Genomic DNA, 13689 nt, shown 5'->3' with positions numbered 1-13689 from the left:
TTTACTGCTCTTAAGTGAATTACAATGTCTCTTTCTAATAATTAAAAACACTAAACAAATTTAGGATAACCCAGGACCCAATCACCTAGTCACTGCAGACTCATAAAGGAACACATGATCCTGGCAGGCATAAATAATGTATCTGTCCATTTCTCTTCTGAAGGAAAAGTTTCTTCACGATGATAGCCATCTCTATTGCCAGTAAAACATGATGTTATAAACAAGTTAATTAGGTTTTCAACAGGTAAGATTAGTTCTGTGAAATACCATATCGGCCGGGTGCAGTGGCTCAGGCCTGTAATCCCAGCACTCTGGGAGGCCGAGGCAGGCAGATCACGAAGTCAGGAGTTCGAGACCATCCTGACTAACACGGTGAAACCCCATCTCTACTAAAAATACAAAAACTTAGCCGGGAGTGGTGGCGGGCGCCTGTAGTCCCAGCTACTCGGGAGGCTGAGGCAGGAGAATGGCGTGAACCCGGGAGGCAGAGCTTGCGATGAGCTGAGATCAAGCCACTGCACTCCAGCCTGGGGCAACAGAGCAAGACTCGTCTCCAAAAAAAAAAAAAAAAAAAATCAAATGATGTAAGTAATCAATTTAGAAAAGTAGGAAGCACTATTTTTTCCCCACCATTTGGGGTATTTTTCAGAAATATCGTTTCCAGTGTGCAGAATCATCTGGGTATGTGTTAAAAATGAATCAGATTCAGAATCTTCAAGACCTGGGAAATAAGCTTATTAAAGCATATCACCTTAAATAAGCCTCAAGCACATTCATACTTGAAAACTATTTCTTGTAGTAATTCTCTAAACATAACATTTGTAACAAGTAAAACAGTAGACCCTTCCTTCCAAATCAGTTTAACTTATATTAAATGTATCTTCTTTTTTTTTTTTTTTTTTTGAGACGGAGTCTAGCTCTGTCGCCCAGGCTGGAGTGCAGTGGCCGGATCTCAGCTCACTGCAAGTTCCGCCTCCCGGGTTTATGCCATTCGCCTGCCTCAGCCTCCCAAGTAGCTGGGACTACAGAAGCCCGCCACCTCGCCCAGCTAGTTTTTTGTATTTTTTAGTAGAGACGGGGTTTCACTGTGTTAGCCAGGATGGTCTCGATCTCCTGACCTCGTGATCCGCCCGTCTCGGCCTCCCAAAGTGCTGGGATTACAGGCTTGAGCCACCGCGCCCGGCCTTCAATGTATCTTCTTTTACAAAGCTTTTGAATACACCACAATTCATTTGGACATAGGAGTATCTGTTTCATCCTTAATGAATATATAACACAACAATTTGGTGAAGCCAAAGACTTTCACTAATTCAAGTAATCAAACATAAAAACAAAGATGCAAGCAAAAAGTCATACTACATTTCTGGAGAAAAAAAAATTAAAAATTAAGATTTGAAATTACCAAGTATATTTTCCTAAACATTTTGCTGTGCTACACAGCCAAAAATATAATTACTGACATAAACATCCTTTAAGCTAGCTCTCCTATTTCAACTGAAGAGGGGTATTGCTGTATCTTAAACCAAACTGAGCTAAATTCTGCTAAGACCAAAAATAATTATGTCCACAGGCAGTCTGACCATGAAACACAGCAAATCAAACTGGCCCAATACAGGATGTAAATGCTCAAGAAAAACAGAATCAGGGTGCTACCTGAAAGTCTCCAGTGGGCCCAAGATATAAGGTAAAAATATCTCATTATAACTGGAGTAAATGCCTAATTTTCCAAAGGCATGTTAAAGGCATTATGGGTATCCTCAGAAAACCTACTCTCAATCTTCACTTGAATCGATCTTCAACTTGAATCACTATATTACTTGTATATTATTCTCTTTGTTATTATCCTGATAAAAGGCAGAATTTGAATGAAAACGCCTTTTAAATATTAAATCACCGTGTCCTCCAGGAATTAAGAAAACGCGAAACAGATTCAGAGGGACAAGGGGGAAAGGAGAAAAGAGAAAGGCAAAGAGGTGGGGACAACCTGCTCTGCTTAGGCTGGCAAACCGCAGACTCAGGCAGTTGTGACAAAAGCCAGCTTGGTCCAAGGCGGCCAAGAAAATGGACTAGAAAAAGAATGTTGCAAACACACAGGCCTGAGGAACTCCCAAGGGCGAGCTAGGAAACCCAAGCTCTAGAAAAATCACTCCTCCCACACGTCTCACCTCAGCCTCCCCTCCCACCTCCACATTTCTACCTAAGACAAACATGAAAGGCAGGCTTGAAAGGGAAAAGGAGTCACAAAAGACAATGTGGGTGGGAGACAGGTGGAGGAGCAGGTCTGCCCTTTTGCAGGGTAAGCCAGGGTGCTGCAGAGTCTAAGCACACAGTATAAACACAGCACTGAGCACCAGTGTTTAAGGGAATCCTAGAGGTCTGTACAGTCTCCCAAACAAAGCACCCTCTCCAGAGTAATCACAGCCTTAAGAGGCGGTCATCTACCCTCACCTGATAATGTGTAAGGAAAGGAGCACTCATAAGGCCACTTATTTCACTGATTGCAGGTCGGTTAGAAGGTTGGTCTTTTTTTTCCTCTCTCTCTTTTCAATAAGCCTCAACTCTGCCTCATTGTAATTACCCTCAATACTAACTTAGGCTATCCAAAAAATTTCATCGCTTGTCTATGCAGTATTCCTTCAAACTGAAGAAGAAAGAGCTTGTATTTCCCCAAAATCTTCCATTTTCCAGGACAAAAATGATTAGTTCCTTCAACTAGGGCACAGTAGAATGAGTCAGGAATCCTAAGGTGTACACTTCAGCTCTTCCAACAATGATGTGTGACACTTTAGGCAAGTGGCCATCTTCCAGAGTCTGTCCTTCTTCTCTCATTTCACAAACAAGGCTAGCCCTACTGGCAAGGGGTCAGGGGTGTGGCAGGGAAGACGTGGATCTCCAAATATGGACAAGGCGGTGGGCTATCTTTGGGATTTTACTCCTGGGGCTGCTCTGCCCATAGCTCTGGCTCCAGAAACCAATGCTTCTGTGCCCAAGTTTCCCCTGGCCTTGGGATCTTGGAGAGAGGGGCAAACACAAGGGCTCTGAGGGTGAGAGGAAATGCCACAGCTACAACCATCAGAGATGAGGCCCAGAAGAACAAGTGCTCTGAGAAGCCCTGCAGGAGAACCTGTGAGAAACAGGCTTTCCACAGGATGGGTTAGCAAATTAACTACTGTGTACCACACTGCCTCAAAAGGAAAATGCATTCTATTCCCAAGCAAATTACACATAGTGTTTGGAATACCTATTACATACAGACACTACAAACCTAGGTTAGAAGTTTCTCTTCTAAAAGTAATCACAGACATGGCTATTTTTATCTCTAATAAACATTAAAGGCAGTAATGATAAGCACTGCTGCAGAAAAAAAACCCATCACTGCCTTACTCTGCCACATTGTTTAACAGACCTACCAAATGTATTTGTAAAAGAAAGGCTAAGGTGGAAAATAGCAGTTAGCATTGCCAGATTTCAATGAATCAAGTTTCCGTTCAATATTGCCTAATTTCCCACAAGGCCATGAGATTTGGATTAATTTACACTAAAGAGATATAGCTGAGTTACATATGCTACTCAGGAATGGCAATCTGACTGTGCAAACAATCTCTAAGAAGGCCAACTCATCTCTTGAGTGTGAAGTGGACCCACTGACTCTTGTAACAAAGCCAGGGAGTGAGAAGGAGGGTAGCAAATCTCATCGGATACTCTGAAACTATACTTGGTCTTCCTCTGTATTCCAATTTAACCCCTGTGATTCCATGTTCCAGAGGAAGTAACACAGTGAGTCACTTCCAGTTGCAGAAGTGAGTTTTATTACTCAGGCGTGTTGGAGGATAAATAGATAAATACCATTCACCTACATGAGGAGGACAACCAAATCTCTCACCTGGGCTGCAAGCCCTTACTTCCATCTGCCTACCTACTAATTCCTCCTGGATATCACACAGGGATCCCAACTCCATTTCTCTAAAACCAAAATAGCCCCCCAAAGACGTGCCTTTCTATACTCCCTACTAATAGCTACCTGAATGTCTAAGCTAGAATCCAAGCCTCATCTTAAACCTGTTCCTGTTTCTTCAAACCCACTACTCCCATCCATTCAATTCTGCCCTGATGAACTACCAACCTCAATGGTTCTAATCTTCTATCGTCCATTTCCCCCTATAACCCACCTTCATGCTAGAAGGGTCACTCTAAAACAATGGACTGCATCGTTTTCAAAACTTGTGACATTTCCTGCTACTCACAAGACAAAAAAAGCATGGGATATGTGGCCAGTAAGGGAGGCCCAGAGAAAAGACATGCCCAGTACCCTGGCCCAAATCTGAACTCCTGAAATGGGTCATGCAGATCAGAGCACTGGGTGAATAAAACTGAAAGACCTTTGAAACAAAGCAGACTATAACAGCTCCAAAGAACACAGCCAGGCCCACTTGCCAGGGCCAGGAGGCTAAAGGGCTATAACAAAGCTGCAGGGTAACTAGCTACCTTCTGTGCTAGCCCAGGAAGAACCCCAGCCAAAATGCCAGAGGGACTCTGAGCAAAGGACCTAAGATACCTCCCCAACAACACACATGCTTGCACACAGACCCCACACTTTGACTGCCCGTCCCCATCACCTCCACCATTCCCAGCAGGGCACACACCCCAGGGAGGCCCAAATAACAAAGTACTCAGCCAGATAATTCCTCTAAGGGTCCAGAGAAGTCAGACCAAAGTGGCCCCACCAGATTTCACCTCTACCCAGAGAGCAAAACAGCCCATCAGTGTGTCCAGGAAAGGTCAGGGCTTCTGGTGAGTCAAATGGACAGTGAAATTCCCAGTCCCAGGGAAGTTATGTAATCTCCTCCCATTATATTGCCCCACTGATTACAGGCACTATCAATGTTTTTGTAATCACAGACAGCTTTGATAAAGTTGTATGAACAAAGACCAGTCTCTCTCTGCCAGGAATTTTAAACACCTCATGCATCTGAACACCAGGGCTGGGCACTGGAGCCCTAGAGACCTTTCATAACCCGGCCCATGTGCCACTCCAAGCCCTAAGCAGTAGCTGGATGGAGCTACTCCCATCTTCTAGAAGCTTTGCTCATGCTGTTCCCTCTGACTAGGATCCCTTTGCTCAGTCCAGATAAATCATATCCATTCCATTTCAACCACTTTCTCCTCTGGAAATCCTTAACCAGCCCTCACTCCCCACGACATGCCTTCCAACGATTTACTACAGCCGTTTTATGGGGCTCATCCCATTGTACTTCAGGGAAGAAACTAAGTCTTAGTCATCTATCTTCCATACCTCAAACAATGTCCAGCCTCTCTTGGGTGCACCACTCATTGTTGAATGAACTTACAAGTCAGCTCATCTTTGATATGACAGCAAGAAAATGACTATGTTATATTGGAAGTTATATTAATAAAGGTTTCCTATTAAATGCAATTCTATTCTCAATCCAGCCAAGTCAAAACCTTGGAGAGAAACTGCACTCATCTTTGCAGTCATGCACAAAGGTAGACAAAGAGTAAGAAATAATTTATGGCTCTGGCCTCTACTGGGTGGACTGGAGCAATTTGTCCATGGACTTCCTATGGTGTGGTGATGGGGCAGGTGTCTGCCATCCAGTTTCCCTGAGTAGTAAGGTTTATAATGTAAAGACAATCCCTGTGTTTCCTGTATGCATTAGACACTTCAAGAAAAATGTTTCCTTGAAAATAATGAGCTTTGAGTTCCACGGAACTCACTGCAGTTGACAACCCAAATAGTCCAGAAATGCTGAGGAACATCTGAAAACACTGGAAACTAAACAGATTATGCTGTTTACAACTGTGATGTATCTGCTCACAATGGCAAAGAGGAGGAACTAAAATGACAGAAGATCTACCTGGGACACAGGGCTCAGGACAGAAAAGAAGTAGGGAAATAGAATTAAAGTCTACCAAACAGGTTGATATGGTAGGATTAATAGTAATTTCTTAACAGAGGAGATTTGAAACATTTATTTAGAGCACATAAAAAGTACTCATACAACACATATTTTAGTCATAAACACATTTTGCCCCAAGATGTAATTCAGGCTAAAATATGAATTGTTTTCTTGAAGTTATTATTTCAAGAAAAATCTACATACATCGAATAAAAACTAGTTATAAGAACCTAATTACTTCTGGATATGTCTCATAAATAAGAAATCTGAAGCACTTGTGCAATTGATTGATTGCTGCAGTATGAATTCAACAAGCCACATGTTTCATGGAACATCATTTTTCCTTGAAAGAACAACTGAAAAACTATGGTTATTTAAACTTGTGTATCTGACCTACATTTTCTCGAAAATGAGCAAAGTGAGCCGGACACTTCAAGAAAAACTGACAGTATTTGTTACCAATGATAAAATTCAAACTTTCAAGCAAAAATTTGAATTTTGGAAAACTGCTTCCCAATACTTAAAGATACAAAAGATTAAAAAGGAGGCTTCTTTTGGCTAAATGGTACAGGGTTTTGGAAACAGATTCAGCTGGACAAGTTCACAGCATTTTATAAGTTTTTGGTTTACACTCTTCTAACTGGTTTTAATAACTTACTATCATTTATAAGACCTACAAAAACAGAGTAGATTAAGCCATGTCAATCTAATTGCCTACAAGACATTTGCCAAAATTTTTACATTATATCAGTGACCGTTCCATGGCAAACATTAAGCATTCAAATAAGAAAAATTTATTAGTATTTCACACAAATTAAGAACCTACAAATAATATGCTGATGCACTAACTTTAAAAAAAAGGGATGACTAGAATTCTGATTTCCTTTGGTTAGCTTTTTGAGTAATATAACTAACATGTTACTCATAATACTAAGAAAGTGGGAAAATTGTTATGTAAGTGTGAAAAAAACTTTTTCTCCAAAATCTTTCAAAGTTAAATCCCTAGTAAAATAACATACCCCAAAGATGTCTGAACTTTTGAAGAGTTACATGAGAAAGTAAAAATTGCTATAGAATGAAGAGTTAATTTATAAGACTCCAAAAGGGCAAAAAATAAAGCAAGCCCTTGTTGAATATCTAGATAATATCAAATCCACTAAGCTACCACTGTCATTTGTACTATAGGCTTCAAGGGGTAGGTTTTTGTGAGGTTTTTTTGTTTTTTTTCTGGCCTAAAGGAAAACTGCAATAATGTTAAAATATTCTTCAAACTTTACCCTAAAACTTCTATTTTGGGATACATCATTTCACAATCCACTTCTTCTCAAACATCATCATCTGAGTTTATACATCTCACTGAATCCAAAAATGTATTAAAGGAAAAGTCTCATAGTAATTTTAAGAAATGAAGCAGTCTGGGTGAGGTTTCCATCTTCCTTCCCGGCTGCAATTCATTACAATAATCTACTACAGTCAAGACAATACCCTGATCATTCCGTCTCAAAATTCTGCAGGTGTTTTCACTCTGTAAGGGGCATTTTATTTTTAGATAACTCCGAACAAACAGCACTGGCTCAAACGACCATAGTGTGTAAGGAGAAATGAGAGGAGATGGTCACTGTTACTAAGTAATTGAACATTAAATACATAATAGCCAGGAGAAACTCAGAAAAGTTTTGGAAATATGACCTATTTTAATATGCATGTGAAGTTCCTATTTTTCATTCACTATAATTAACGCCGCATTGGCTCCTTTTCAACAAAAGGGGGACAAGGAATTAGGATATGTAATACAGTTAATTCAAGTAGTTTTACAAAAGTGTATTTTGCACCAAAGGCCAAAAAATTATAAACAGGTTAACATTTTAAACTACAAGTTCCCTTAGATAATGGTTATTTTAATCACTATTTTCTCAGAAGTCATCCTAACAGGTAGCAAAGGCAACCTACCCTTGAAAATTCGACTCAAGCAGACTAAAATAAAGGAGCATTGTTTTTACAGACAACTCATCGCCTTAAAATTCCCCAAGTATGGCACAAATGTCCACTGACCCCATTCTAAAAAAGCGACCTAGGACCCTAGAATACACACATCGTTGGACTCAATCACATTCCCTGCTGTTGGCTCCTCCATATTTTTACAACCAGTTCTTATACCCGAGAGTGTTTGAATAAAACTATGATTAAGCACTGAGTTTAGGCTTAAAGACTTAACATTAAATGGATAAAGCTGTCATGAACACTCAAGAAAGCGACTAGGGCATCCCGGGCCATCACACTAATTCTGCTATGTCTATTTAATGCAATCTTCTACTTTATTAACAAACAGGCATCAACGAAAGGCATGAATTAACAAAACACATACCAAAGCCATGCCCTGAAGCAGTTTGACGCTTCTGAAATAATATTTAAAACAAAACGCTTTTCTGCGGGCCCCTGTTTAAACAGCTTCCAAACCCCAGAAGTAACATCCTTAACAGCCTGCGCTGGCTGTGGTGTGACCAGGGGAAGCGAGGGTGTGTCTCGGTGCTTACCGATGCCCGGGGCCACATAGATGAAGTACAGACAGGACGAAGAGAGGGAGAAGAAGAAGATGAAGGCGAGGAGGGAGCGATTGGAAACCCGCATCATCCGCCTGAGCACAGACATCTTCCTCTTCCCGGCCAGCAGCCCAGGCTGCGCTCTCACGCCGGACTCGGGGCCACTGTCCAGGCCCTAAACTTCCATAAATGTGCTGAGAACCCCGAGACTGCAGCGGGATCCGCGCGGGGAGGCTCTGGGGAGAGGGCCCGAGCGGAAAGGAGGAAATGGGAGGGAACGGACGGAATGAATGGGGGGCCAGAGAGTCGGGGGAAGGGAGGCGCGGAGGCCGAGGGGGAAGAGGTGGAGGAGGGAGAGGGGACGGGAGCTGGGGGCCTGGGGACGGCAGGACCCAAGGAGGCCGGGGAAGGGCAAGGAGGCGCGTTTTCTCCGCCTGGCAGCGGCGGGAGGAGGAGCTGCAGGTGGGGAGAGGCGCAGGCTGCGCGCGGCGGCGCCCCTGCGGAGAGGGGCAGCGAACTGCAGCACGCCCGGCACCGCTACCCGCGCCCGGCGGAGTCCTGCCGCGAAGCTCCGCGCTCAGGGTCCGTGCCGCCCGCGTCCGCTCGGCAGGCCTGCGCCGCCTCCTGCTCCGCCTTCTGCTCCAGGCTGCGGCGTCTCGTGCCTGCGCGGGGCTAGCGTGGGCGCCGGGGCCGCGACCAGCGCGCGCGACGCGCGGGGGCCCGCGGGGGCCCTGGGGGCCGAGGAGCTGGGCGCTCGCCTGCACCGAGCCTCCTCCTCATGCCGCGCCGGGCCCCGGCGCCCCGCGGCCGCCGCGGGAGCTGAGCACAGGCCAGGGCGGCGTCCCGGCCAGCGACGAACGCGCTCCGACTCCGGCCGCCGCCAGCTGCCTGCCTGGCCGCAAGGGCGGCAGCGGCATTACCGCCGCGCGCCGGGGGTGAGGCGCCCCCGCCGGGCCCGCGGACACCAGGCGAAGAGCGACCGGGCGACGGGCGCTGCGGGCTGAGCCGGGGAGCCCGAAGAGCAGGAGGCCGAGCGCCGTCGGAGCCGCGTCTGGTTGGAGAAAGAGGCGGACGTGAAAGGGCGGGGGAGCCGCGGAGGAAAACCGGGACCGGCGGGCGCGCCCGGAGACCCCCGCGGGCTCCGCGCGCTCGTTCGGAACTCGGCAGGCGGCGCTGCGCCGGGCCCCGAGGAAACCTGGAGGCCGCCGCCCTCCCCGCGCTCGAAACACCGCGCGTCCTGATAGGTCCGCGCCGAGCAGCCCCCTCCTCGCGCCGGCCGCACCGGGGCCCCGCCGCCTCCTGCGTCACCGCTGCTCCCGCCCGCTCGGGGACCCGGCGGTGGCCGCACTGCTGGGGACTAAGGGTCGCGTTGCGAGCCCCGGATACATTCTACCCTGGGGGTACATAATGAAGGATGTTGTACCTGAAAGGAAAAGGGCATCTCCAAAAGGGGACCTCGCGGGTGGAATTTCCTTCCAAAATCCTCCCTCGAGGAACAAGGTGTATTTCTGACCTGGATTAACGAATCCCCCCTCCCATCCCCCCCTTCTTGTAGAAACTGTGTCAGGATGTGGCGCGGACCTATGTGCGTCCCTTATACCAGGACTTGCCTTCACCGCTGAAGGTGAACCCTGGATCGACCTTGCTGTATTCAGGCGGGGCTGAAAAGGCTTCTGGGAAGCCAATAGGCCCTTGAGCGCCTCAGCCCCATCTTGCTTCAGGAGGCAAAGGGACGGGTGTCTTCATCCACGTCCTAGGCCGTGGTCTACCCTTTGTTCAAATGCTTCTTCCTGCTAGCTGACTTTGTCCAGGTCCTTAGCCATATCACATTGTTCAAATATGTGTGCGCAGGTGTTTCTTTTTCAACTAATCATGCAGGAAATGGCGGGATGCCCTACTGCCATTATTTGCTCAGTATTTGCAAATGGAACTGTCGTTGATAACCAATAAATTTGGTACGTTTTTATCACGATGCCCATGCCCTAGTCTCTGAGATAGTGCTGTGCAATGTGGAACCTGAAACACCTAATTTATAAGCCCAAGCCTTTCATTAGTATTAACTGTGAGACCCCTGGAAGCTACTACTTTGTGTGAGCCTGTTTTCTCCACCCTCAAACAGTGGATATAATACCCCCTTGCAAGGCTGTGAGATTAAATGGGTAACTGTGCATAATGCTAAGCATGGTGTCTGGAAAGTAAGAGGTTCCCTTATATCCCGTTAGTTCACTAGGTGGAATCAGCAAGTTGAAATTCATTCTTTAATATTTTGCTTGTTGGAGTACTCACAACTCAACTTCTTTGGCTAATTTGATATTTAATGTGAAAGGTAATGACACTATATTGTAACGTTTTTAGTTGCTTAAGGGAAATTTGAAATGCAAAGTGGAACAACATTAAAAGGAAACTCACTTGTAAAATAAAGAAAACCTATGCAAGCAAAAGAAGTCATGAATGCTGAGGAAGCAAAAATTGTGGTATTCCCCTCTCCAATCCCATTGACTTTTCATTTCTCTTTATTTGCATCAGTTCGACTGGTTGAGTACAAAGCAAATACCACCATACCACTAGTCAAAAGAGAGTTACATACCTTTGCTGACCTAGTAGTAGACCATTCTTCTCAGGCAAGGTTGGCTTATTCAAAGGAAAGGTTACGATAAAACTAAGAGAGAAGTAGTAACATGGTAGAATTTGATGATTCATCTTTAAGAAATCTGAAGACTGTACAGATGAACCTAGCTGGCATAGATGACTGCCATCGGTATCTCTCCTAATTTTAACCCTATCTCTTGGCAAGTGTCCCCCACGGTACTTGTTAAGACTGATTATCTCTCCCCAGGAGTAGACTTTTATCTGTTGTACCAGAAAACAAACCTAGTCCGTGCAGTCATTGTTGTGAGGATTAAATTAAATGAATCAATGCCTGTAAAGAGCATGGGAGAGGCTGGTACATGGTAAGTAGTATTTGAGTATATGTAAAATATATTTTTAGAAATCTCTCAGTCACTCTCTGTCCACAGTAACAAATGATGGTTATCTCTTTCTGTTTAAACACCAAATTTCCTAGTGGGTCACCCGTTAAGTCTGTCTCTAATAGTCTGAGGGATGCCTCAGGGTCTCAGCTCATGTTTAAAACAGAGATAGATTAAATACTGAGTGCCCAAGAAATGCTAACTGAGCCTTTCCAAACCCACAATATCAACTGATATTTCCTCAGGAGCCAAATAAGCCCCATAACAGAGGAATGACCTTGCAGAAATCTAAAAGTCTATCTTTCAATGCCATTAAAAAGATCTTAATCCTATAATAGTAAGATATAACTTACAACAGTAAGACAGAAATAAATATTTTTTAATGGCTTTGTTCTAAGTTTTTTACCACCAAGTATTCCTTTTATTATTTTCTGTCCACTAGGGACACCATGCTCTTAAATATTTGGGTATCAAATGGAATAAATTAAGTCATAATTAATGGTTTTCTAGTTGTATTAATAAGTATATGCAGAGTTTACAATTAAAACAAAAAAAAGAAAAATGTACTTATTAATGAGATGGATGACATTTTACTTGGTCTGTGCTATCTGAGTGAGGATGAACAATATACACTGTGTTTTGAATTTGCTCGTGAGCATGGTAAAATAAAAATATCTAATTTTTTTCAGTGAATTGGGGAAAGAAATGAAAGGAAATAGCATATAGAATCTCACTTTTACGGTAGCTAAAGATTCAGATCTTCATGTTACAATCACTGATTAAAGATAGTAATTATATCTGTTTAAATGCATGGTCTCAGCATCTGAGACTCAGCTAAAGAAAATTATTAGGTTGATGAATTATGCTTAGACAATTGAATTTGTATTTAATTGTAGATCATATAAAAGACATTGGCATGATTCATCAAATGGAATATTTATATACGTATAATTGAGTATATATATGTATATATACATATGTAATTCCAAAATGTTGTGGTACAGATACTTCTCATAAATACAAATTTGCATTGTGAATATGGTCAGATCTCTGGTGAGAAAAATGATATTGGTCCTTGTATCTTATTTAGGTTATATAAAATAAATTTTAAATAAGATTTCCATTTCAGAACAAATATGATCACTTTAAAGCCAAATTTTAATAATTCTATTTATGTGAAATAATATATAACTCTATGATAATTCTGTATTGTAGTTAAAATTTTGAAAGAAAACTGCTGTAGTGGTAGCAGCCCTACTTCAGCATTTGACCCAAATTTCTTACTAATCTCAAAGTGCCTGAACTCTTTGATCTTGGATCCAAGATCATTCTTTGACATCATACGAATGTCCTAGCATTTTCAAGCATTCCAACCACTTTGATATCGTTTTCACAACATCCCTTTGGGGTTGGTATGGCAAGTATTATTATGTCCTTTTGAGATGGGGAAACCAAAGCTAGGGAGGTAAAATACCGGGCCTGAGGTCACATAGTATAAAGGTAGCAGAGCTGGGAAAAAAGCCCAGATGTTATCAGCCTAGTTCATTGCCCTTACTACAAACCACACCAGCTCTCATCTTCACACAGATTATTTTGCCTATCAGGGTAAGTGTTTTCTTCATGTATTTTTTTTTCATTTTTTAGAAATAAATATACATAATCCATATTTCAAACTTTCTTTACCAATTTTGCCTTAGACCTCTCTGCCAAGAAACTATATAAAGTATACTACTACATGGTACACTGATAGGGAAAAAACTGGTACATAAAGTGAAGGCCCCACTATCTAGTCCTTGCTTGTCATCAGTTGGTAAGTCAAAATGAGAAAATTAATGGATGGTGTTAGCTTTGTTCATTATTTTTCTCAGCTTAATGCTAGGTTTATTCAGTAGATTGCTGGTTTTGCCTTACAGGGGATCTGAACTGCCAAACAGTAGCCACTGACTGGACTCAAGGCCAGCAAATCCTAGGCTGACTGGAAAAAGAAGCCAGCCCAACAGAAATGAGAATTTGTTCAGAAAACCATGAGGTTGGAAGGTGGGAAGGCAGACAAGGAGAAGCAAAGATAGAAGACTGAAGAGTCCAGTCACACAACATGGTGCCCACTGACTTCCATAGTAAGGGATGATACATAAGCACTCACCAGGGTAAATAGAAGAGGCTAGGCCGGGCGCAATGGCTCATGTCTGTAATCCCAGCACTTTGGGAGACCAAGGCGGGTGGATCGCAAGATCAGGAGTTCAAGACCAGCCTGGCCAATAT

General features: G+C 43.5%; 1 protein-coding gene across 7 annotated transcripts in view; it reads right to left on the bottom strand.

Moving 5' to 3' along the window:
- Nucleotides 1-9630, bottom strand: part of B4GALT6 (beta-1,4-galactosyltransferase 6) — a 65088-nt gene extending 55458 nt beyond the window's left edge. For 3 of the 7 annotated variants that reach the window (XM_028837747.2, XM_015121716.3, XM_028837748.2), the window contains exon 1: nt 8453-9630. In XM_028837747.2, coding sequence (XP_028693580.1) covers nt 8453-8470 — 18 coding nt within the window. In that variant the 5' untranslated portion in view covers nt 8471-9630. 7 annotated transcript variants of the gene reach the window in all.
- Between the last annotated feature and the right edge of the window lie 4059 nt (nt 9631-13689).

The sequence above is a fragment of the Macaca mulatta genome, chromosome 18, assembly GCF_049350105.2.
Source record: "Macaca mulatta isolate MMU2019108-1 chromosome 18, T2T-MMU8v2.0, whole genome shotgun sequence".
In the NCBI taxonomy this organism is placed as follows: Eukaryota; Metazoa; Chordata; class Mammalia; order Primates; family Cercopithecidae; genus Macaca; species Macaca mulatta.
This window is presented reverse-complemented; position numbering and strand designations above follow the sequence as displayed.